This window comes from Cannabis sativa, chromosome 5 (genome assembly GCF_029168945.1).
Source record: "Cannabis sativa cultivar Pink pepper isolate KNU-18-1 chromosome 5, ASM2916894v1, whole genome shotgun sequence".
NCBI lineage: Eukaryota > Viridiplantae > Streptophyta > Magnoliopsida > Rosales > Cannabaceae > Cannabis > Cannabis sativa.
This window is the reverse complement of record NC_083605.1, coordinates 3,020,115-3,047,008: the sequence shown is the minus strand read 5'-3', so window position 1 is coordinate 3,047,008 and position 26,894 is coordinate 3,020,115. Positions and strand designations below refer to the sequence as shown.

Genomic DNA, 26,894 nt, shown 5'->3' with positions numbered 1-26,894 from the left:
ATTCAAAAATAATTATACCTATTTTATAATTATTCTTACTAGATTTATTTAATTTTATGGGGGCTTTTTTTACGATTTTGATCTATAATTATCAAATTTAAAAAATTATATTTAATTTTTTAAAAGGCAATATTTTTACTAGTGGGGGCTATAGCCCCCAAACTAATACACTTGGGTCCGTCCCTCCCTGATGTTAATAAACTTAATTATTATCTGAATTACACTAATATTTTCATTAATGTTTTTGCCTAACTTACCATCATCAACATATATAAATACAAGGCAAGGCAATGCAGATCTTCATCACAAGAAATACATGATACATATAATTATTTGTTTAGAATTAATTAATTATATAATTATCAAAAATGCAGTGCATAGCTTTTCACCAATTTGCTTCATCATCATCCCTCCCTATTTGGAGTAGTATTGATAATCGTTTTACACCAAAAACTTCTATTACTTCTATTTCAAAACCAAAACCAAAACTAAAATCAAAATCAAACTTGAAATCGAGATCGAGATCAAGTACTTGCTACTCCATACAATGTACTGTGGTCGATAACCCTAGTTCTACGATTACTAATAATAGTGATCGAAGATCAGCCAACTATGGACCTCCCATTTGGTCTTTTGATTTTGTTCAATCTCTTCCAATCCAATATAAGGTGAATTTTATTTCTTTTTGTATATAATTTATTATTTCTCTATCTTATCACTAAAAATTTGTAGTTAAAAGTATTACACTAAATATTATTTTTTAATAAGAAATAATTTTTTTTTATAACTAAAAATTAGTCACAGTTTTTTATTTTTTATAGCGGTGATATATATATATGCTACAATTTTTCCCATATGATGATAATCTTTAACTATTATTATACATGGTACAAAATTAAAACAACTTTTCCTAGAGCAAAAAGCATCGGGAAAAAGTTAGGTGAAAAATTCATGTTTAGGGTTTTGATCAAATAACTCGATTAAAAAAACATAAGAAAGAAGGTTTTTCCTAAAAAAATACGAATTTTGAAAGTTTTCGCATTATATTCACATGTAATATGAGAAAGACTAAAGGGTATCAGTGGTACTTAGCACCCTCCTACGTGTCAATATATTACTATTGGTTCAACTAAATATCGAGTCCCATATAGTTTAATGTAATAACGTTTAGGTGAGTATCGCTAGCCAATCGCAAGGTAACACGTCTAGAAAGTACTTAGCATTACTGATACCTAATAGTAATGATCTATGTAATACTTTCGTGTACATATATATGACATATTAGTTTGCTTAATAACACGTGCTCCCAATAATATTAATATATATTATTTTGTTTTAAGAAACAATATCATCACGATGTATAATATTTTTGAGCATTGCTATTAGGCACCAGTGGTGCCTAGCACCTTCTCGACATGTTACGTTGCGATTGGCTAGCGATACTCCCTAAAAATTATTATATTAAACTATGTGGGACCCGATACTTAGTTAGACCAACAGCAATACTGACACATAAGAGAGTGCTAAGCACCACTGATACCCTTTAACATTTTTCAATATTTTTGTATTTATTGTAAAGTTTATTGTTTATTAGACTTTTTTTCTAACACGTGTCATTTGGCACGTGCCCCCATATATATGTACATGCAGGGTGAATCTTATACAAGTCGATTAAATAAGTTGGAGAAAGATGTGAAAAGGATGCTAATTGGAGTGGAAAACTCTTTAGCCCAACTTGAACTAATTGATACAATACAAAGACTTGGAATATCTTATCGTTTTGAAAATGAAATCATTTCTATTTTGAAAGAAAAATTCACCAATAATAATGACAACCCTAATCCTAATTATGATTTATATGCTACTGCTCTCCAATTTAGGCTTCTACGCCAATATGGATTTGAAGTACCTCAAGGTATGTATATTATAGATACATATAAACAATTAATTATTATTATTAATTAAAATATCTATTTTATATAAAATGTGGTTATGCAACGAAATTTTTGATTTAACTGTATTTTTTAATTTTCTATATTAACTTTAACAGATCGAGAATATGCCAATTATCTAGAATATCTCTAAATTACTTAATATAATATTCTTTATTAATTTTCTAATATTATTATATGTATTTAAAAATAAAATTATATAAATATTTTATAAAAATTATGTAGATATTATATATAAAAAAAATTAATTTTATTGTATATTTTTACATTATACAAGATAAAAAAAACTTTGGGTTGTTCCACCAACTGAAAAAAATTAGAAAAAATTGTTCGGTAAAATAAAGATAATTTTTTTAATTAGTTTGACTTAAATAATTTTTATATAAATATATTTTTGATATAATGTAAAAAATTAAATATTTTGTGATGTTTTATTTAATTAAATAGATAAACTAAGTATAAAAATTTAAATTTCTCTTTTATTATTCGTAATTGAATTCAAATTTAATGGTTTAATATTGAGAAGTGTTCCATATATATATATATGTTAAATATATAATTTGTATTATGTTATTATTGCAGAAATTTTCAATAATTTTAAAAATCACAAGACAGGAGAGTTCAAGGCAAATATAAGTAATGATATTATGGGAGCATTGGGCTTATATGAAGCTTCATTCCATGGGAAAAAGGGTGAAAGTATTTTGGAAGAAGCAAGAATTTTCACAACAAAATGTCTCAAAAAATACAAATTAATGTCAAGTAGTAATAATAATAATAATAACAATAATAATAATATGACATTAATATCATTATTAGTGAATCATGCTTTGGAGATGCCACTTCAATGGAGAATCACAAGATCAGAAGCTAAATGGTTTATTGAAGAAATATATGAAAGAAAACAAGACATGAATCCAACTTTACTTGAGTTTGCCAAATTGGATTTCAATATGGTGCAATCAACATATCAAGAGGAGCTCAAAGTACTCTCTAGGTAAACTATACATTATAAAGATAATGTTTTACGAATGATCATCATTGCTATTTGGTACCAGTACTGCAGGTATGCTTGGCACCACCTTGAGGTGGCGCTTTGCGATTAGTTTAGTAATAATATTCCATAAAAGTTATTGCATTAAATTATATGACACTTTATACACTGGTGCCTTTTAGCATTTCTCCTTACGAATGATTATCACTAGTATGACATCATAGCGGTGTTCTGAGCACCACTAATGATTATTTTAAGTGGTTTTGATCATATATTTGTGTAGATCATAGAAATTCAAGAGACAGCCACAAACACGTTTTCACAAATATTCCTAAAATAATCTCTAATTTGTAGTAACAAGATTGAAAACTATAGTGGTAGATTGGGCTGAATTAGGAAACTTTTCAAATCGATTCAAGATCACAATTTAAACTTTTCAAATAAAAGGTCTATTTTTTTTCTTATTTATTTATTTTACATTTAAATCCAATTTGTTATTTTTATGTGGAAATTCCCCTTGTTTTATACACACCAAAATTTTCAAAATTCTCTTCCATTTATTGTTTGCACATTTTTTGGGGGCTAATTTTTAACATTAGAACATGGTCTCTAAAATATTTAAAATGACCCTGCTTGCTTACTGATGAGAATCATGGGTTCCATCTCAGAACTAATTGATGATGAGTGGAGTAACCCATGTTCTTATATATGGCTCAATACTTTTACATTTAATTCATGTGGGATAATGTTCTCCAATACTTACCACCACTTTGAGGTGGTACCTTGCGATTGGTTAATAATATTCTATAAAAGTTATATGACAACTTTTAGTAATTTTCTTTACGAATGATTATTATGAGCAGTATGACATCTCGTAGCGGTGTTATGAGCACCACTAGCTACTGAATATTTTCAAGTGGTTTTGATCATATATTTGTCTATATATATAAATATATATATATTTAAAGGTGGTGGAAGGATTCTAAACTTGGAGAGAAATTGCCTTTCGTTAGAGATAGATTGGTGGAGTGTTTCTTATGGCAAGTTGGAGTAAGATTTGAGCCACAATTCAGTTACTTTAGAATAATGGATACAAAACTCTATGTTCTATTAACAATAATTGATGATATGCATGACATTTATGGAACATTGGAGGAACTACAACTTTTCACTAATGCTCTTCAAAGGTAATTACCTAATACCTAATTAATTAGTATATTATAATGATATCACATTTTTTATTACCTGTTATAACAGATTACTAATTAGTAAAAATTTAATTTTTAGATTTCAATTAATTATATGCTTAAAATAAATTATTTTTTTTTTTAATTTTAATAAAACTTTTTTATTTTTATTTATAAGAAAATAGATAAACTAAGGCAAAAGTATCAGATTGAAAGTAATTCATTAATTATTTTTATTTATTTTATAAATTAATCGCAAGTGTATAACAATAATATCAAAAGACTAAAAGTAAATGTAACCATCATGGTTAAATATTTGTATGTAATCATGGAAACCTCCTCTCTTTCTATATATATATATGTATATTAAACAAAATTAAACTTATTTTTGTGTAAAAATTCAATTGGTTTTCAGATGGGATTTGAAAGAATTAGATAAGTTACCAGATTATATGAAGACAGCTTTCTACTTTACATACAATTTCACAAATGAATTGGCATTTGATGTATTACAAGAACATGGTTTTGTTCACATTGAATACTTCAAGAAACTGGTAAGTTTGTATTGGGCTTTTTAGTTGTAATATATTGGATGGTTTCTTTAGTTGTAATATGTTGGAAACGCCAAGTATTAATCTGTATTCATACACACACACAGGAACTCCAATAGAACATGCACGAAAGTATCTCACAGAACCAAGCACAACCATAAGAAAATAGAGTTGAATGAATTACTGTTTTATTGAATAATCTGTAAGTATTACAAGCTAAGAAAAGTATTCTTTTCTATGAATTAAAAGCAACAAAAGCTAAGGCTATTTATAGAAGGACTTAAGTGCTAAAGGGTACCAACTGTCATAACTGTCAAGAAGGCAGTTATGACAGTTGGATATACAACCGAAAACCAGGAACAAGAATACCTAACTAACTGATCCACTTATCAGGACACAACTTCTAACATAATGTATTGCATGTTTAATACTATTATCTTTTTTTATCATTAATATATATGCATGTAGATGGTAGAGTTGTGTAAACATCATTTGCAAGAGGCAAAATGGTTTTATAGTGGATACAAACCAACATTGCAAGAATATGTTGAGAATGGATGGTTGTCTGTGGGAGGACAAGTTATTCTTATGCATGCATATTTCGCTTTTACAAATCCTGTTACCAAAGAGGCATTGGAATGTCTAAAAGACGGTCATCCTAACATAGTTCGCCATGCATCGATAATATTACGACTTGCAGATGATCTAGGAACATTGTCGGTAAGCTAGAATATATATTTACAATGTGGAAATTATTATTATTATTATTATTATTATTATTATTATTATTATTTAACTTTATTAATTGATTAGGATGAAATGAAAAGAGGCGATGTTCCTAAATCAATTCAATGTTATATGCACGATACTGGTGCTTCTGAAGATGAAGCTCGTGAGCACATAAAATATTTAATAAGTGAATCATGGAAGGAGATGAATAATGAAGATGGAAATATTAACTCTTTTTTCTCAAATGAATTTGTTCAAGTTTGCCAAAATCTTAGTAGAGCGTCACAATTCATATACCAGTATGGCGATGGACATGCTTCTCAGAATAATCTATCGAAAGAGCGCGTTTTAGGGTTGATTATTACTCCTATCCCCATGTAAACTATGATTACATGTTTGTTTTTCTAATCATAGCTAGCCCTCTTTTGTTTTCAATAAAAGGCTAGCTATAAGATTACAAATGGTACCCAATGCAAATTATATAATTACAAAGCATTTTCTTCTCTAAGCTGATTTAGTTGTTCGCTTCTAGTTCTACATTGTACACATGCCTACAAATTAAGTGAGTTAAGTCATAGAATGAACATAATTGTGGGGGTATACATATAAGATTTTTTGTCCCAAAAAAATCATAGTTAGAGGGACCATTTTGCATAAGAAAAAAGTTAGACGACCAATATACATAAACATTTTAGGGGGCTGATTGATAAGTAAATAAGCCTAATATATATAAAAAGTAAAAGAATAAAGCGCATTTAGAAGTAATATTATTTTGGAAAATGCTAAGGAGCACTTTAAGTTAAAGTGTCAAAACAGAGTTATTAGTGTGCATTTCAATATATATCTAGGTGGATTTGTAAAAGGTAGATTTATTTACAATATTATGATAGACATGGAGGAAGTCTACCAAGGCTAATTGCATGATCAAATTAGATTTACAAAAGGGAAATTTGAAATTGTATGCATTATAGGAACTAAAATTGGTCCATTAATTTAAAACTATACAAAATTTGTAAAATGGGATAAATTTTACTAAAACCCAATTTTACCCCATCATTCTAAACTGATTCTCTCTCTCTCTCTCTCTCTCTCTCTCTCTCTCTCTCTCTCTCTCTCTCTCTCTCTCTCTCTCTCTCTCTCTCTCTCTCTCTCTCTCTCTCTGTCATTCCCACCATCCACACGGACCGAACCCATTCCCCCACTCGACCGATGAACCCACCACCCCACGGACCGAACCCACCACCCACGGACCGAACCCATTCCCCCACGGCGCTCCCCCACCAACCCACGATGCACCCCCAACCAAATCGGACACAATGTCAAAGGTGAGTTCGTGTTCCGTTTTAGGAAGAATCATTATTTGAGCCTAATAAATGTGTATAGCCACTAAAATTGAATTCATCAATACACGACCAGCATAAGAGATATTCTTGATTTTTCAAATTCCAATTCTAGCAACCATCCTCTCAATAATACTATCACAATTCACTTTAGAGATTTTTTTTTTGGCGAATTGAAATACCAAGATATCTAAAAGGGAAGGAGCTTTTAGTATATATCCCGAACTGAAAAACTGTGTTTTTGCAAATGTCAGTTGTATATAAGAAAATATAAAAACTGTAAGCGTTTGCACGGCGAAAGTAATTACTCGCTACAGCAAACCGAACGAGCAGACTATAAAATATTTGCAGAAAAATAAATAACTTGACACAAGAGATTTATACGTGGTATCAGTGTTCTCACGAACACTCCTAGTCCACGGGGCCACGCCCAGAGAATGAAATCAATTAATAAAGTATCAAAAATTACAAAGACAATTGACTTAAACAAGTTTAGACTCCCTCTAAAGTATTGCCGCAATCCTTTGTAATCCACTTTATGAATCTGACTTCTTGAAACACCTTCAAGCCCGAACTCCCTTCGTCTTTGAAGTGTGAGTGCTTACTTCCTCCCGAAGTAAGGCTTCAACAAGTCTTCTCCCGAAGACCAAGTGCTTACTTCCTCCCGAAGTAAGGCTTTATCAAGTCTTCTCCCGAAGACCAATCTCTTGTTCAGTCAAGTAGTTCTTCACAACCTCTAGGATAGAGTAAGAACAGAAATAGAACAACTAGAACCTAGATGAACAACTAGGCTCTCACAAAACAAAGAAACACTCTCTTCTCTCAAAAGATAAATGTAAAAAATGAATAATGGAAGAGGTAATTCGAATGGTTGCTCTCTAGGCTCTATTTATAGAACATAGAAACCAAAGAGGCAACCACAAGTTCGAATTATCAGCTGTACAAAAACTTTCCAAAAGAAACACGATCTGCTACATCAGATTCGGATGCTGACGTAGCAGATCTGACCAGAAACGGGAAACTTACTAAAATCGGGTCCGATCTTCTATCAATGCTTGATTCCTGCCAAAAACAGATTAGATATTCTGATTGTATCAAGATACAATCGAAATTAATAAGGAAAAGGCAATAATCAAAGTTTCCCTAAAAAAGACAACTTTCCAAAAGAGAATTCCTTCTCTTTTGAGAAGTTTTCAACAAAGGAAAGTTCAGCTGAAAGTGCAACTTTCCAAACAAGGAAAATGGCAACTAAAAACCGAATTAAAAAAGTAAGAAATCGAAAATGAATGCATAGCAATCTTACCATAAAAAGGAAAAATTATTTTGTCACCTAACTTGCCAAAAAAAGACTTTACAATCTCCCCCTTTGGCACTTTAGATGAACAAAATAATTTTTAACAAAAAGTACCTGCAAGGCAAAGTTAGCAAGAGCAAAAGAAACTACTGATCCCCCTGAGTAACACAATCGAATATCACAATAAAAACAAAAACATGCTAACTTTTAAACATTATGTTCGCAAGTACTAACCAACCACAACTCCCCCTGAAAAAAGGGTCCAGAGTTGGGCAACAAACCAAAAAATAAATATCTCTCCCCCTTTTTGTTTATCGGAGTGCCAAAGTAAACAAAGAAAGAAAAATAGATATAAGTTCAATTAAAAAAAAAAACAAAGGAGAAACAACTTAATCTTTGTAGAGTTTAATCAAAGAGGACAGTTGCCTGGACATGCCATGCTGGACTTCTTCCATTGCTCCAAGGCGAGTATACACATTCTGAAGTTCAGACTTGACTTCCAGGAGTTCTGCTGCAGCAGAACCTGAACTTGCAGCAGCAGCAGCACCAGCCTTTGGCCGTTTTTGAAACACGCCATCAAAGTATTCAGAGGGCTGGAATGTAGGTCCAGTGATGGGAGGCTCAAGTGTTTCATGTGATTGGGCCACATTCTTCTGAGAAGATAAAACCTTATAGATTAGATTTGGAAATACAAGTTCAAAGGTTGGCTTTTTACCTCTTCGGAAGGAGACAATCTGGTTAAGAATGTGTGAGGCCAGATCAATGGAAGTTCCAGAAGTGATGCGGTATAGGAGTGAAGCCACATCTTGAGATACCACGGTCTTGTTAGAATTTGGAACCCAATTGCTTAAGGCAAACCGCATAAGGGAAGCATGAGCAAAAGTGAGGTGAGTGATTCGAAGACTCTCCCCTGGTTTCAATTCTGAACGAGCACCAGTGAGTTCAGAGTGCATCAACTCACGATCCATGGACATCACAACATTGGATACATTCTCGGGAAATTGCAAAGCTTGAGCAATATCCTTTTCAGAAAAAGAGAACCAATGACCCCTAACATAAACTCTTCGATAGAGTCTAGAATTCTCATCAAGGAAATCATCAGTGAGATTAGCATAAAAATCCTTAACAATGTTTGCAATGTATCCAATGAAACCAGTAAGAGTGTTTTCCCATTGATGAAATTGAATGTACTTTACAATACCATAAACACGATGGGCATGCAAATCATAATTCCTCTCACTTTCAAACTTACGGGTTGCATATAAATTCCAGTCACGCTCATTGTCTCGATAATAAAAACGAGGACAGCCAGAAAGAGAGGAAGGGATATTACCAGATGTAGGATCTTCCATGGGCTGCTTGCCTTTGGCAGCAGCAGAGGCCTTTGCTGTAGAAGCAGATTTTGGTCGAGGAGGCTCGGGCTCGAGTTCTGTGTCCTCACTGTCTTTCTCAGAGTGAAGTGACACTGATTTGTCTGAAGAAACTTCCATGGGATCCTCTTCTTCTGAACTGGAACTTGATGAGGCCGAGGGTGGATTAGTCTTGAGTTTCTTCTTGGCTGGAGGGACAGTCTTCTCTCGAGATTGAGAGGCTCGAAGTTCTTTCTCAGCCGAGGCTTGCTGGGCTAGAGTTCGAGTAGAAGGGCCTGTTGGAGTGGAGCCAGGCATTGATGCAGCAGGAGGTGGAACAGCCAATGGAGGAGGAGATTCCTTTGAAGATTCAGACGAGGAAGTCCAGGTGCGATATGGCCTTACCGATTTGTGAGCAACTTGCTTGGGTGGACGTTTTGGCTTCTCGGTTTGAGATTCACGCTGGGGAAGCGATGAATTTCCAGGCTTTGCAACAGCAGGAGGATGAACTGAGGCAGCAGGGGGAGCATTGGAAGGAGTTGGAACGGTTTCTTCTAACTTTTTAGTGTGCCCTAGATTCTTGGTTCTCACCATTTTCGAACTGAAAGAGAAGATGAACAGTGACAGAACAAGAAACAAGAAAGAGGGTTCGGGTAGGTGGTGAATTAAGTGTCAAAGATTGGTTTATATAACCTTGGAATCAAAACAAGAAAAGGAAACTAATTTTGAAAATTCAAATGGTAACCGCCAGCCCATGAACACATAAAAGGAAACCGCCCACTTCTCAACTCCTTTCCCCCTTTTTTTTTAAAAAAAAAATAAAAGGAAACTAGAAATGCCAATAATTTTTCCAAAAATAAATCAATCTTTCAAGAATAAAGGCACATTACCATATAAAGATTAATCTTTACTTGGAAAAATATCAAAATAAATCAAAGAAGAATGAATGTTGATACTTACCATTTACGCACAAGATTTCCTTAACCCATGAAGCAAGTCACACGCCTCCCTCTTTTTTTTTTATTATTTTTTTTATTATTTTAAATTAAAACCGAAAATAAAATACAATGTGTACAATAAATATATGTGATTCGAATCAAGCAAAGAAATCAAATATCATTGACAATTGACAAAATAAAATACATGTTATGCTTTTAAGGAAAATAACTAATTAGTATCTCAGGAAATAATCATACTTAATTGATGTTGAGGAAAAATATATGCATGTTACTGAAAATTGTGAACCAGGATTATCAATTTAATTTTAATAGAGGAGACTTACAGATTTGAACACACTTGTCAGACATAAGTGTGTGCAGTGAAAATAGGATCATTGTCCTTGGCAAGATTTTTCATTTTCGCCTTTTTCAATTTGATCCCGCAACTGGATGCTTTCACACCATACTGAAGGTAGCCCTTTTCTATGGTAGTGCATCCTCATCATAGTTGCTAATTACAATGTTCCAGCTTACTCAACAGATGGCTTTCACACCTCAGTATGGGTAGCTCTATTCCAGCAAGGGGCCTGACAAGACTGAAACAAAAATTGCTCAACTCTGTATAAGTACATTATTTAATCCTAGACACAAATAAAGAGTAACATGAACCTTTTAACACAACATCACAAAGTATGATCAGACTGAGATCCTAACTAATTATAATCCAAAAAGCATAAACATGATTTGTCAAAATACAATGATAGGAGATTAAGAGCTAGAGATGAATCACATAACACTATTGTACAAGAATTATGAACATGATAAAATTAAACAATGCAAACTCCCAAAGACTTTCTGAGGGAGTCAAAGCGACTTGCATCTAGGGCCTTTGTGAAAATATCAGCTAATTGTTTTTCAGTATCAACATATTCTAATTGTAATGATTTATTTTCAACAAGTTCCCTGATAAAGTGGTGTCTTATATCAATGTGCTTTGTTCTAGAATGCTGAACAGGATTTTTGGGAATATTTATGGCACTAGTTTTGTCACAAAAAATAGTCAAAACACCCAATTCAAACCCATAATCAATCAACATTTGTTTCAACCACAATAGTTGAGTACAACAACTGCCAGCAGCTATGTACTCAGCTTCGGCAGTGGACAAGGAGATGGAATTCTGTTTCTTGCTATGCCAAGATACTAGATTATTCCCAAGAAAGAAACACCCTCCACTTGTGCTCTTTCGATCATCAGCATTTCCTACCCAATTTGCATCACTAAAACAAGCAAGATTTGAATTAGTATCTTTCGAGTACCAAATTCCATAATCAGGAGTGCTATTAACATATCTAATAATCCTTTTTACAGCTGATACATGAGATTCCAAGGATTACTTTGATATCTAGCACACACTCCCACACTGTAATAGATATCAGGACGACTAGCAGTTAAATACAAAAGACTTCCAATCATGCTACGAGAGAGTGTAGTGTCTACCTTTACTCCATTCTCATCTTTTGTTAATTTCAGTGTGGTGCTCATTGGAGTACTTACCTGCTTAGCCGATTCAAGGCCAAATTTATTGACAAGGTTCTTAGCATACTTACTTTGAGATACAAATGTACCTCCTTCCATTTGTCTCACTTGAAGACCCAGAAAGAAATTAAGCTCACCAACCATGCTCATTTCAAATTCACTTTTCATTTGATCAACCAATACCTGCACTTCATGGTTAGATGCAGAACCAAAAACTATATCATCAACATAAATTTGAGCAATGATAAAATCAGATTTTATATGCTTGATGAAAAGAGTTTTATCCACACTACCTCTGTGATAGTCATGAGAAAGTAAAAATTGAGTCAACCTTTCATACCAAGCTCGAGGAGCTTGTTTCAGACCATACAGAGCTTTTTCAAGTTTGTATACATGGTCTGGAAATTGAGGATCTTCGAATCCTTTTGGTTGCTCAACATAAACTTCCTCATTCAAAATACCATTTAGGAAGGCAGATTTCACATCCATTTGAAACAATTTAATATTCAAAATGTAAGCAATACACAAAAGTAAACGAATTGATTCTAATCTTGCAACAGGAGCAAAAGTTTCATCAAAATCAATACCTTCTACCTGTGTGTACCCTTGTGCCACCAAACGAGCCTTGTTTCTCACAATTGTACCGAACTCATCACTTTTATTTTTAAACAACCACTTTGTTCCAATAACATTTATACCTTTTGGTCTTCGGACCAAAATCCATACCTTGTTGCGAACAAATTGGTTGAGTTCCTCTTGCATTGCATTGAGCCATTCCTCAAAGGTCATGGCTTCCTTCACATTTTCGGTTCATATTGAGAAACAAAGCAAAGAAAGCTGATTAAATTAATATACCTTCTGCGAGTTACCATGCTTTATTCAGGATTTCCAAGGATGAGATCTTTTGGATGATTCAGTTTGACTCTGGTGCTTGGTTCTTTCTGAATAGAATCAGTGATGATGTTTGGATGAGTCAAGATAGACGGTTCTGGTTCTCCAATCTTAGTTGCAGTAGCAGATTCGTCATTTGCAGCATCAGCAATGGGTTCTGCTGCATCAGGATCTGCTGTTGCTGCTTCTGGAGGAGCATCCATGAGACTATCTATCTTGGCTTCTGTGAAAAATTCTGAAAAATCTTTAAAATCATCAACAACCACATTAGCTGATTCCAAAACAGTTTGAGTTCTCATGTTATAAACACGATAAGCTCTACTATTTAAGGAATATCCAATAAACACACCAACATCACTTTTAGCATCAAATTCACCAATATGCTCACGATCTCTATAGACATAACATACACATCCAAAAACATGAAAATGACTTACATTGGGGCGCTTACCTTTCCAGATTTCATAAGATGTTTTTGAGGTACCTGGACGAATAAACACTCTGTTTATTATGTAGCAAGCTGTGTTAATAGCTTTAGCCCATAAGCGCTTTGTCAACTTCTTGTTATTTAACATCACTCTTGCCATTTCCTGCAATGTTCGATTCTTCCTCTCAACAACTCCATTTTGTTGAGGAGTTTTGGGAGCTGAAAATTCATGAGTTATACCTGTAGACTTGCAAAAATCATCATACACAGAATTTTCAAACTCCTTACCATGATCACTTCGAATTCGAACAATTTTCCCAATATTACAACCTTTCTCAACTCTTAATCTCAAATAAAGAGTTTTAAAGGCATCAAAAGTATCAGATTTTTCTCTTAAGAAATCTACCCAAGTAAAACAAGAGAAATCATCAACACACACAAAGATATATCGTTTACCATTCAAACTTTCAACTTGGATTGGACCCATGAGATCCATGTGAAGCAATTCCAATACTTTTGAGGTATTGATATCAGACACAGGCTTGTGAGTGATTTTTAATTGCTTCTCAAGTTGACACGGTTCACACTTACCTTCACTTTCCTTACCAAGCTTGGGAAGTCCACGAACAATACCTGTATTTGACAATTTTTTCAGGTTTTTAAAATTAATATGCCCAAGCTTGGCATGCCACAGATCTATGGTGTTGTTGATAGCTGAATGAAAAGTAAACACAGGGGTTAGAGTGTAACAGTTATCATTGGATCGAAATCCTTGCAAGATACATTCATTGTCATCATTCAGAATATAACAATGATCACTATCAAAAGAAACAGTAAACCCTTGATCACAAATTTGACTGATGCTAAGTAAATTAGCCCTCAGTCCTTCAAATAACATCACATTTTTTAGTCTAGGTAACCCTTCAAAATTTAGAGTTCCCATGCCAACAACTTTTCGAGATACGCCATTACCAAAAGTGACTTCTCCACATTGCATAGGCCGAATATTAGTCAAAAAATTCTTGTCACCTGTCATATGTCTAGAGCAACCACTGTCAAAATACCACATTTGAGATGCAGCAGTTTTATCAGAAAAACCAGCTAGACACTTCTTTTTCACCCATATTTGTTTCAAACCTTTATGTTTCTTTTGAGATTTTTCTAAATTATCAAAATAATTTGTTTTAAACAGATTGTTCAACGTGAAACATTTAGGTCTGATATGTCCTTTTCTACCACAAAAATGACAAATGGGAACAAATCTTTTTACCTGAGATCTTACCCTTTTCGAAAATCCTGGAGATTTTGCAGCATCAGAAGCTGCTCTTGCTGCAACAGGCTGTGAAACTGTTACGGCAGAATTTGTAGCCTTAAAGTGATTCGTTGGAACACTAGATTTTACAAACTTCGTGACTCCAGAACTTTCCATTCCATTTGAACCAAGGCCTGCGAAACCTCTTTGACCTGCATTCTGAGCTTTTTCAAAAATAGAAGATCCAGGGTTAAGCATTTGAACATTTTTCTTAAAATTTTCAAGTTCCTTCTTTAAGAGAGAGATTTTTTCATCTTTATCGCAAAAACTTGTCTCATACTCTTTTATTTTCAATTCACACATTTCAATCTGATAAGACAATTTTTTATTCAATTTATTCAACTCTCTATTTTCAGAAGCAACGTGAATCCATTTCTCATACATGACTTTGTATGATTCAGCAAGAGACTCTTCACAGATTTCAGACTCATCTGAATCTGATTCCTCTTGTTCGGTGGTATTATTCAGACATACCAATCTAGCTTTCACCTGTGAATCACACAACACATTAGTCATAACAGAGGTTAGGGCAACATTTTCAGCAGTATCTTCATCACTTTCGGTTTCATCATCACTCCAAGTGACATTGAAACTTTTCTTATTCTTTTTCAAAGTGTTTGCACACTCAGCTTGAATATGCCCAAAACCTTCACATTCCCTGCACTGAATTCCCTTTTTGTTAGAGACAGATGGTTTAATGAAAGTATTACCTTTTGAACCTTTCGATATGTTCTTTTTATTTCCCATCTTTTTCATATATTTCTGAAAATTCTTAATTAATAAAGCAATCTCATCATCACATTCACTATCAGAATTTTCATTATCAGCAACTTTCAAAGCAATACTTTTACCTTTATCAGCAATGAATTTGGGTTTAATCTGTTGATTTAATTCAAAAGTACGTAAGGAACCCATAAATTCTTCCACCTTCATAGTGCTAAAATCTTTAGCTTCCTCCATTGCCAAAAGTTTAGTATCAAACCTTTCTGGAAGTACTCTAACAATTTTTCTCACAAGAACAGAATCATCAAGCTTTTCTCCAAGAGCAAAATATTCATTAGCAATGTCAGATAATTTTTCATAAAATTCAGTTAAAGTTTCATTATCAGACATTCTAAGCTCATCAAATTTAGTTTGAAGCATGATAAATCTAGATCTTTTCACATCAGAAGTTCCTTCAAACTGAGTTTGAAGGATCTCCCAAGCTTCCTTAGCAGAAACACAAGATGATATAAGTTTAATGTAACCCTCACCTACACCATTAAAGATAGCATGCAAGGCTTTGCTATTGTAGGCAGACAGTTTATCATCTTCAATAGACCATTCCAGTTCAGATTTTATAGTAGTATTACCTAAAGAATCTATCTCAACTGGAAGAGACCAACCTGATAGAACCATTCTCCAAGCCTTCTCATCTTGAGATTTGATGAAGGCCCTCATTGTAACTTTCCAATAAGGATAGTTAGAGTCATTAAGCAACGCTGGTCTAGAAATAGAACTTCCTTCTGCAAAGAATGACATTTTAACACAAAAACGTTATAGGACCACACTAAGAGTTTAGTGTCCCGCTCTGATACCAATTGAAAAACTGTGTTTTTGCAAATGTCAGTTGTATATAAGAAAATATAAAAACTGTAAGCGTTTGCAGCAGCAGAAAGTAATTCTTCTACAGCAAAACTGAACAGGCAGACTATAAAATATTTGCAGAAAAATAAATAACTTGACACAAGAGATTTATACGTGGTATCAGTGTTCTCACGAACACTCCTAGTCCACGGGGCCACGCCCAGAGAATGAAATCAATTAATAAAGTATCAAAAATTACAAAGACAATTGACTTAAACAAGTTTAGACTCCCTCTAAAGTATTGCCGCAATCCTTTGTAATCCACTTTATGAATCTGACTTCTTGAAACACCTTCAAGCCCGAACTCCCTTCGTCTTTGAAGTGTGAGTGCTTACTTCCTCCCAAAGTAAGGCTTCAACAAGTCTTCTCCCGAAGACCAAGTGCTTACTTCCTCCCGAAGTAAGGCTTTATCAAGTCTTCTCCCGAAGACCAATCTCTTGTTCAGTCAAGTAGTTCTTCACAACCTCTAGGATAGAGTAAGAACAGAAATAGAACAACTAGAACCTAGATGAACAACTAGGCTCTCACAAAACAAAGAAACACTCTCTTCTCTCAAAAGATAAATGTAAAAAATGAATAATGGAAGAGGTAATTCGAATGGTTGCTCTCTAGGCTCTATTTATAGAACATAGAAACCAAAGAGGCAACCACAAGTTCGAATTATCAGCTGTACAAAAACTTTTCAAAAGAAACACGATCTGCTACATCAGATTCGAATGCTGACGCAGCAGATCTGACCAGAAACGGGAAACTAACTAAAATCGGGTCCGATCTTCTATCAATGCTTGATTCCTGCCAAAAACAGATTAGATATTCTGATTGTATCAAGATACAATCGAAATTAATAAGGAAAAGGCAATAATCAAAGTTTCCCTAAAAAAGACAACTTTCCAAAAGAGAATTCCTTCTCTTTTGAGAAGTTTTCAACAAAGGAAAGTTCAGCTGAAAGTACAACTTTCCAAACAAGGAAAATGGCAACTAAAAACCAAATTAAAAAGGTAAGAAATCGAAAATGAATGCATAGCAATCTTACCATAAAAAGGAAAAATTATTTTGTCACCTAACTTGCCAAAAAAGACTTTACACGAACAGTCAAGACAACAAATTTTATAGGATTTTCAAAACTTATTAAATTAAGCATTTGTGGAGATTAGTTTAAAGAAGAAAAATGGGTTATTAGGAAAAAGAAAAGAAAAACTTATTAATAGTTTTGGTATTCTTTATTCTCAAAATTTATACTGATTATTGAAATAAGCTTCAATTCCACTACATGAAAATCTTACTACAATAAAGTTTTTATTATCATTTTCTTATTATTACTTAACTTTATAAAGGAATAGGATTAATAATTAAATCTGAAATACGTTTCCTTGAATGGCTATCTTGAGAAGCATGTCCATCTCCATGTTGATACATAAATAATGACATCCTACCAAGATTTTTGCAAGCTTGAACAAACTCTTTAGAGAAAATAGAGTTATATTCATCTTCATCATTCATCTCCTTCCATATTTCACTTATCAAAAATTTGATGTGCTCACGAGCTTCATCTTCAGAAACACCAGTCTCGTGCATGTAACATTGAACCGATTTAGGAATGTCACCTCTTTTCAATTCATCCTGATTCATTAACAAAATATATTATATTTTAAACAAAAAATAATATAGAATAATTTTAAATAATTATTTTACGAACTTACTGATGATGTTCCAAGATCATCTGCAAGTCGTAACATTAAGGATCCTTGGCGACATGCAGCGTGATGACCCTCTTGCAAGGACTCTAAGGCCTCGTTTGTTATGGACTTTGTAAGAGAGAAAAAAGCATATACAAAAATAATTTGTCCTCCTATTGAAAGCGAGGCGTTCTCAATATATTTTTTCAAGGTTGGTTTGTATCCGCTATAGAACCATTTTGCCTCTTCCAAATAGCACCTACATAACTCTGCCCACTGCATCATTGTTGTTAAAAAATAAACAAAATTAGGCTCGAAATGTTGTAACTCAACGCTAACAAAATTATGGTCAAAATTAGACTCGAAATATTGTCATAACTTTGTCTTTTCGGTATATATTACAAACATTTGAGACATATTTTTATTGAGAAAAGATATACAAAAAAATTATTTATACCGAGTTCTTGAGGTATTCAACGCTGACAAAATTATGCTCTTCTAACACATCATACGCCATTTCATTTACGGTGTTAAATAAAGTAAAGAAAGGCAGCTTCATATAATCTGGTAACTCGTCTATGGTTTTTGCATCCCATCTGCAAACAAAAAAAAAATGTGACACAAATTTAAACTTATTCTACATAATATATACTATGAATTATCAAAGAAATATATACATATATAATTATAAAAATATGTTATACCTCTCAACAGCCTTGGTGAAAAGCTCTAATTCTTCCAATGTTCCATACACATCATATATGTCATCTATGATTGTAATTAGAGCATATATTCTTGCAGATATTCTCCTAAAGTGGCTGAATTGTGGCTCAAATCTTATTCCAACCTGCCATAGAAAAGCCTCTACCAATCTATCTCTAGCATAAACCATTTTATTTTTTCCAAGCTTAGAATGTTCCCACCACCTAACACATTATAACAAAATTAATGTTTCTTTCATTTAGGTTACGAAATCCCATGATTTGTATTTTTGTGATTACAAGATCAATTATATATAGCGTAAATATTATTTTGAACCCTCTATTTTGACAAATTAGACCTTGTATTTTTTAAAATAATACTAAATAGCACCTTGAACTAATTTTCTATCAAAATAAAATTTAATAATAATTTGATCTAGAGATGTTATGATAAAACTGATTACGCTTACTGCATCCATTCATGTTAAAAATTATCTTCAAGTTGGTTATATTAAAAAATATTATTAAAAATTGAGCTCAGGGTCTTAATTATACAATTTTGAAAAATACAATGTCTATTTTGTCATTTAACAACAGGTGGTCCAGTCAGTAACTTTTGCAAAACACAGGGTCCAAAATCGTACTAACCCTTATATATATGTTTAAAAATAATAACAGTTAGGTCAAGTTCAAATTACACACTACTATACACGAACGATATATATGTAATTTATAATCCCAATTAAATCATTGTGTGTTATAAGAGTGTGCAATTTGAGCGTGTATCTATCATTATAACTCGTTCGAAAAAATATGTACCTCGAGACATGTTTTAGATCTTCTTGAAATATTGATTGAAGCATGTTGAAATCCAATTTCGCAAATTCAAGCAAAGTGCCATTCTTGTCTTGTGTTTTCTCATATTCTTCAATGAACCACTTAGCTTCTGCTCTTATAGTCCTCCAATGAAGTGGCATCTCCAAGGCATGTCTCACTAATATTGCCATATTATCATTTAATATCATGTTTTGATCAATCATCATTACATATCTTTTGAGATATTCTGTTGTGAAAACCCTAGCTTCCTCCAAAATATTTTCGCCATTTTTCACATAGAATGAAGCTTCATATAAAGCCAATACTCCCTTAATATCATCATTTTTAATACTCGCTTTGAACTTTCCCGTCTCGTCCTTAAAATCATTAAAAATTTCTGCAATAATAACATCGATTAATTGCTCAATTTTTATTCACACACACATATATATATATTTCATTAATAAAAGTTTATATTAATTAATTATATAACATACCTTGAGGTACTTCATATCCATATTCGCGTAAAAGCCTAAATTCGAGAGCAGTGGCATATAAATCATATTTAGGGTTTTTATTAGTACTAATATTAGTGAAATATTCCTTCAAAATAGAAATGATTTCATTCTCAAAATGATAAGATATTCCAAGTCTTTGTAATGTATCAATCAACTCAAGTTGGACTAAAGAGTTTTCCATTCCAACTAACATCTTTTTCACTTCTTCTTTTAGCTTATTCGATCGACTTGTATAGGGTTCTCCCTGCATATACAACATATATACTAAATAATCAATAACTATTCATGATATATATGTTGTTATAAAATAAATACATAATAAATTAACTGCAGTACAATATATATGTGAACTCAAATTATAACAGAAAAGTGATATCTACTTTTGCTAATATTTTTTCATTCTGAGCATTACTTTCGCTATAATTTACGTACTTTTTTGTTTAATTAATTTATATTTTAAAAATTATAATCGTCACAAGTACACAATAAAAAGTTATAAACACTGCTATAACTTTTTGTCGTCGCTAAATTCTTAAAATTCCTCCCCATCCAATACTCATAGCGAGTATATTAATTATCCTTACTAATAATTGGTCGCTATTGTAAGAAAAATAGTGACCAATTGCCTTATATGGACTCGAAATATTCACTACAAAAAAATAGGTCGATGTCGGCGGGTCCAGCCCCCCGTTATTGATCTATCTCGGCGGGTCTGGCCCACCGTAAATTTCAATGCCGAGATTGGTGGGGAATCTATCTCGGCGGTCCCAGCCCTTCGTTATTGGGGTCATTCTCGGCGGGCAAAGCCCGCCGTTATTGGGGTCATTCTCGGCAGTCTATGCCCGTCGAGATAGGTATATTTTTATTCTAATTTACTATTTTTTGACACCTATCTCGACGGGCCTGGCCCCCCGTTATTGGTCAATATTGGCTGTTTAAAGAGCCCGCCGAGATAGTGTACTGGTGGGAAAAAAAATAATTCCCCTTTCCATTACATTAATTGCATACAAAAATTTACAATTCAAAAAGAATATGCAAAATAATCTTTCAATACTTTAAATAGATGTATGTAATTCATCTTTTAATATAATAAAGTATTACATAATAATATATATTGTAATTAGTTTAAAAGTTTGACAATGAGTATAATTAGTCATATATACTTAATAAAGTTTAATCTAAATCATGGCATATACTCAGTTAAGTAGGAGACCCATTCTTCACGCACTTCGTTGATCTCATCCATTGAGTATGTTTTCTGACCATAACACTACAATATAAAAGTGCGTCAAATTTTATATATATACTAGTTTCTTTATGATTCAAAATTTAAATTATATTATAAAGATACGATAGCTCAAACACTTACATGCTTCTCTAGATAATCTCTTGGATCGTTCGACATAGTTAAGTCTCTCATTAGTCGCATGATGTAAAAACCACAGACTTTATCGTCAGGTTGTTTAGGACCCTGAAAATATTTATATATATATGTCATAATTCTTGAATAGATAAAAAATAATTCAAATATAAAAAGTTTTAAAATTCAATTTAAGTACTCATACCTGAACTGTATACCAAGTTACACCTTGGACTTTTCTTCTTAAATTATTATTTCGGGTATTATATAAGTCAAATGCACTTCATAAAAATAAAATAAATATTCAATTAGGTAATATAATTCATAATTTATTATAAATTTTATAAGATTTATATGAATTTTTTTTTGAATTAATCTAACCTTTTGACTACACTCACGGCATCTTCTTTTGGATGATTACCAACTGGATCAAAAAAATATGCATCTTGGCTATGAGCATATATGATTATCACCATCCAATGTCGTCTGTAATCAATATTATTAAGTCATCCTTTATTATTTAAAAATATGACATTATAAATAATAATAAAAAAGCCTGATGATTGCAGATTTAACATGAGTTTGAGAAATTCCTCGAATAGCAATAGGGAGTAATTGTTGCATTAAAGCATGACAATCATGCGATTTAAGCCCAATAAGTCTTAAATCTTTCATTGAAACCAAGTTGCGAATATTTGATGAATAACCATATGGGACTTTCACATTGGCCAACGACTCACAAACTTGATGTTTTTCTTCCTTTGTAAGGTTGTAACAAGCTGCTGGTAATAACTTTCTCTTTTCTCCACTTTAACACGAGGAGCTAAATCTGTTCTAATTCCCATTTCTAACAAATCTAGTCGTGATGAAAAACTATCTTTTGTCTTTCCTGGAATATTAAGTAAGGTTCCAATTATACTTTCACAAATATTTTTCTCAATGTGCATGACATCGAGATTGTGTCGCAATAAGAGATGTTTCCAGTACTTCAACTCAAAAAAAATAGATCTCTTCTTCCAACAAGCATCTTCAATCTTGTTCTTAGCTTTTGAAACTCTTTTGACTTTTACAACTTTCTTCTTTTTGCCTTTGCCTTTCCCTTTCCCTTTATTTCCTTTTCCTTTTTGTTTCACTTTTTCTTTATCTTTTGTATTTGGGGGAATCTTCCCAAATCGATTCACCAACTGACTAACTTTGTCAAAAACTTATATACCAGTCATGGGAGTGGGAGCAATTCTATCTTCAATTGTACCATCAAATTCCTTTGAGTACCTACGAAATGGATGAGTAGGTTGTAGAAATCGTCTATGGCCCATGTACACAACTTTTTTACAGTGTGTTAATCTAACACCATATGTCTGTTCTGAGCAAATAGGACATGCTTTATATCCCTTGACACAATGCCCAGACAGATTACCATATGCTGGAAAATCATTGATTGTCCACAATAAAACTCCTCGCAAAGTAAAAGTTTCATCTTTTCTTACATCATAGCATTCAATTCCTTCCCATAATTGTTTTAAATCATCCACCAGTGGTGCCAAATACACGTCAATATCATTTCCAGGTTGCTTAGGCCCAGAAATTAATAATGACAACATGACAAATTTACGTTTCATGCATAACCAAGGAGGAAGATTATAAATAACAAGATTGACTGGCCAACAACTGTAGTTGCTACTCATGGAACTATGAGGATTGATACCATCCGCAGAAAGGCCTAGTCGAAGATTTCTAGGGTCTGAAGCTATTTTGGGATACATGTCATCAATATTTTTCCAAGATGGAGAATCAGCCGGATGACGCATTTTTCCATCCTTAATTCTCTTCTCGTCATGCCATACCAAACTTTTTGCATGTTCAGGATTGCGAAATAAACGCTTAAACCTAGGAATTGGTGGTATATACCACAATAATTTAGCAGGAATCCCCTCCTTCTCCTTGCCATTATCATTCAACTTCCATCTAGAGCACTTACAAACAGGGCAATGCTTAGCCAACACAAACTCATTCCTAAATAATATGCAATCATTAGGACATGCATGTATCTTTTCATACTCCATGCCTAATGACCGCAAAATCTTCTTTGCCTCATAAGTACTACTTGGGATATTATTTCCTTCAGGAAAAATATCGCTTAAGTAAGAAAGTAATTGTGAAAATCCATTGTCACTCAATCCATTCCTAGCCTTTATATTATACATCTTAACCAAAAATGACATTTTGCTAACCTTGGACCCAGTATAAATGGATTTTTCTGATTCTTCAATTATTCTTACGAATTCATCCGGGCGATCTGCAAACTCTTCTTCTAGATCGTTAACCATATCAATGTGAAAATTCCTATCTGATACATCCTCTTTGCGAGCTCTTTTTGGAAATGATGGTTGAGACACACTCTCACCATGCCATATCCATTTTTGGTAAGTTTGGTCGATACCATTTATGTATAAGTGTCCTCTTACATCTACAACCTTCAATTTTTTTAAATTTCCACACTTCATACATGGGCAAGATATCATAGTAGGATCCTTTTCATTTTGCATGGCGAAATTCATGAAATAGTTAACTCCATCTTCATACTCTTTTGATAATCTATTCTTTTTCATCCAATCTCTATCCATATTAATCTATAATTACCTAAAATAATTTAATGCTATTACAAGTTAAAAATTATATCAAAGCAATTTTTAAGCAAGTTTAATTATTTTGATACTTATAAATCTTCAATGTTATTAAAAATTGGGCAGAGTTTTCTCTGTTTCTATAATATTTTCTAATTTTATAAGTATCTATATCAACAAATAACAAACACGATAAACAACACACAATAAACATAATTAAAAATTGGACAGAGTTTCCTCTGTTTCTATAACATTTTCTACTTTCATAAGTAACTATTATATCTACAAATAACAAATATCACACAATAAGTTTCTTCCTTATATCTCCGCAGCACACAAATTTCCCAGAACCTACTTCACTACAACACATAAGTTTCAACCTTCCATTATCATCGCAACACACTTAATCTCAAAACCTACTTCACTATGGATGAATATTTAAGATATTCAAACTCTTCTAAGATGAACAATATTATGGCGTTAAGCAAAGAAATGAGTGATTGTACATACCTCTTTTAATGAACCACCAAACTTCACTTCACTTTCAATTTATAAAATGAATCCTTACTAATTAAATCCACAACCTACAATATTAAAATTTTACAATATTATATCCAATATGTCCAAAATAATAATAATACCACATACATATTATAAATGACATGTAATTTGACTCTATTACTTATCTTGCTTGAGTAAACTTTCTTGATAACTCTAATTAGTTCATACAATTGTTGCTATTACAAGAGACCACTTTCTCTTTTATATACTTATACTTACATATATATGTGTATATATTATACAAAATGATCGAATCACTTTTTTCATAAAATAATAGTAAACTAGAAAATCAGCAATTGGCAATTTGACACAAAAGCACAAAAGAAAATCCCTTTTTCTTTCACTTCTTTTTCTTTCCTCTTCTTATTCTATCACTTGGTTTTTGTTGCCTCAACAAACAAAACTCAATGTTACCTCAATTCTCTTCTAAAAATTCATATGGGGTTTCGATTTCATCCAAGTTATTTTAAGCTCTGTTTTTGAGTTTTTCTTTAAACGAGGTTGTGGGATATCTTCACATATTTGTTTGTTTGTTTTTTTTTTTTCATAAAAATATTGGTTTTGTAATAAATTTTGATGTACTAAACAGAGGAATCACATCTCTGTATCAATCCATGGAAGAACATTACTTAACATAAATACACACACATAACATACTGAAATTATTACAACCAAACTTCACAATGAAACAAAATATTTACACACTTGACCATATAAAATTAAGACACAACAACATGAAAATGCCATAAGTACAAACTTGAAACACATACCCACTAATAAAAAAAACGCCTTTATGAGATTTTCTTCTTCTTCTTCAGCTACATATAACAGAGAATTTCTTAACTAGGTATTTAAACATCATCATTTTGACCAACCTTTTCTTTGGGAGAAAGAACCCATGATTATTACTGTTAGTAGCTTTTGGTTTGAACTTTTTTCCATTTGGGTCTTGCTTCATTCTCATCACAGATTTCAAATATGAGATTATTGTCACTACCATGCCTCCTCTTTAATGGAAATTTTCATTACAGAAATAAAAAAAACACCATTTTTGGCCAAAAAAAAACCATTTTCGGCCAAAAAAAAAAGTGAAGAAAAAAAAAATCAAAAGTCACCAAAATGAAGCTTCAATCAATTCTCAAGCTTTCTTTATGTTGTATGAAGCTTACCCAAACATATTTCAATCTAAAACATTCAAATACAAACTAACATTTCAATATTTTACTAAGTTTTTAGACTAAAATAAATTAACAACTATTAGGATATAAATATCAAAAAAATAAAATAAATCAATAGTATATATTTAAGCTTACCTTTTTTATTGAAATGGTTGTGATGAAATAGAAGAAGAACATTGATGTTTTCTTGAAATTTTGGATTAGAGGAAAATGGTGGGAAAGAAAATAGGGTTTTTTTTTTGGAAGATGTAATGAAGAAGAAGAAAAGAGATGTTAAAGGGCATTTGGCGGGCTGGGCTTTTTTTTTGACCAATATTGACGGGCCAATATAGGCCCGCCGTTATTGGTACAGTAGCGGTTACCAATAACAGCGGGCCTATATTGGCCCGTCGAGATTGGTCAAATTTTATGTTAAATAATTATTTTTTTTAAAAAAATTAGATCTATCTCGACACGCACACGCGAGCCCGCCGAGATTGCTCAAATTTAAAGTTTTAAAAAATAGCAATAACGACGGGCCTATATAGGCCTGCCGTTATTGCTATGCTCATAATTTTTTTAAAAAAAATCAGGCCTATCTCGACACGCACACGCGAGCCCGCCGAGATAGGGCTGCCGAGATAAGCCTTTTTTTTTGTAGTGATTGAAAAGAAAAATTACACACAAATTAAATTAATATAAGAAAGACATGACCATACCTTATATTTGCATGGAAGAGACTGAATGAAATCAAAAGACCAAATGGGAGGATCATAGTTGGCTGATCTTCTAACAATTGTACTAGTATCACTACTAGGGCTTTTGGCCAAACTACATTGGATTGGATTGCAATTAGGTCTTGATGATCTTGATTTTTTTGTTGTAATATTAGATGTTTTTGGTGTAAAAATTTCTCTACCAAAAAAATGATTGTTAATATTATTAGTACTCGAAAATATAGAGAGCGATGACGATGGAGCGAAATGGCGAACAGCCATGCAATGCATTTTAATTTGTTGTAATAATTAATAATAATAATATATAAAATATTTTTTGGGATGAAAACTTTTACTTGCTTTGTGTTGTATTTATATGTGTTGATAATGGAGAGTTAGGCTAAAAACATTAATTAAATAATAATTATTGTTGTTATAGATGTGTAATTAAGTCTTTTCCACTTAATTAGTTTATTATATTTCTTTTTTATTAAATAGTAGACATTAATTATTGTTGTTTTGTTTATAACCTACAGTACTGTTTTGTAACTAATAATAAAATTAAAATAATAACAAACATGGTGATCAATTAATTATCTTCACTGTTTTATAAAGACACAAAATTAATTAAACTTCAT

The 26,894-nt window shown here is 32.5% G+C and overlaps 3 protein-coding genes across 5 annotated transcripts; 1 reads left to right on the top strand and 2 right to left on the bottom strand.

The window, feature by feature from the left end:
- Nucleotides 1-302: 302 nt before the first annotated feature.
- LOC115716064 ((-)-limonene synthase, chloroplastic-like) lies at nucleotides 303-5,921 on the top strand. Its single transcript, NM_001397938.1, is given in 7 exon segments — nucleotides 303-668; nucleotides 1,651-1,915; nucleotides 2,535-2,949; nucleotides 3,915-4,133; nucleotides 4,549-4,687; nucleotides 5,153-5,404; nucleotides 5,498-5,921. Coding segments are annotated over 7 exon segments (1,887 nt in total). The 5' UTR covers nucleotides 303-368; the 3' UTR covers nucleotides 5,795-5,921.
- An 11,392-nt stretch (nucleotides 5,922-17,313) lies between these two features.
- Nucleotides 17,314-26,600, bottom strand: LOC133037763 ((+)-alpha-pinene synthase, chloroplastic). The gene is made up of 7 exons (XM_061115230.1): nucleotides 26,260-26,600; nucleotides 19,818-20,082; nucleotides 19,324-19,717; nucleotides 18,508-18,729; nucleotides 18,261-18,399; nucleotides 17,828-18,079; nucleotides 17,314-17,747 (listed from the first exon to the last, which is right to left on the bottom strand). Exons 1-7 carry the CDS (start codon nucleotides 26,545-26,547, stop codon nucleotides 17,454-17,456), a joined length of 1,854 nt encoding a protein of 617 aa, XP_060971213.1. The 5' UTR covers nucleotides 26,548-26,600; the 3' UTR covers nucleotides 17,314-17,453.
- On the bottom strand, nucleotides 20,262-25,903 carry LOC115718809 (uncharacterized). Of its 3 annotated transcripts, XR_009687768.1 has the most exons (6): nucleotides 25,697-25,899; nucleotides 24,333-24,406; nucleotides 21,580-21,684; nucleotides 21,404-21,479; nucleotides 21,208-21,309; nucleotides 20,262-21,108 (listed from the first exon to the last, which is right to left on the bottom strand). XR_009687768.1 is itself a non-coding variant. In XM_061115231.1 (5 exons), exon 2 carries the CDS (start codon nucleotides 23,820-23,822, stop codon nucleotides 22,404-22,406), a length of 1,419 nt encoding a protein of 472 aa, XP_060971214.1. In that variant the 5' UTR covers nucleotides 23,823-24,406; nucleotides 25,697-25,903; the 3' UTR covers nucleotides 20,262-21,108; nucleotides 21,208-21,309; nucleotides 21,404-21,479; nucleotides 21,580-22,403. The 3 variants fall into 3 exon arrangements, 2 of the variants coding, with proteins under 2 accessions (XP_060971214.1, XP_060971215.1); XM_061115231.1 differs by having other exon boundaries at nucleotides 21,580-24,406; nucleotides 25,697-25,903; XM_061115232.1 differs by having other exon boundaries at nucleotides 21,597-24,406; nucleotides 25,697-25,903.
- Nucleotides 26,601-26,894: the final 294 nt, after the last annotated feature.

What these genes read in the sequence shown, in the direction of transcription:
- LOC115718809 (XM_061115231.1), bottom strand. Translation starts at nt 23,822, where the DNA reads ATGGATAGAGATTGGATGAAAAAGAATAGATTATCAAAAGAGTATGAA.
- LOC133037763 (XM_061115230.1), bottom strand. Translation starts at nt 26,547, where the DNA reads ATGCATTGCATGGCTGTTCGCCATTTCGCTCCATCGTCATCGCTCTCT. An exon ending in GATCTAAAACATGTCTCGAG is followed by an intron (nt 18,730 to 19,323) that starts GTACATATTTTT and finishes ATAATGTGTTAG; the next exon opens with GTGGTGGGAACATTCTAAGC. An exon ending in ATGATCTTGGAACATCATCA is followed by an intron (nt 17,748 to 17,827) that starts GTAAGTTCGTAA and finishes TTAATGAATCAG; the next exon opens with GATGAATTGAAAAGAGGTGA.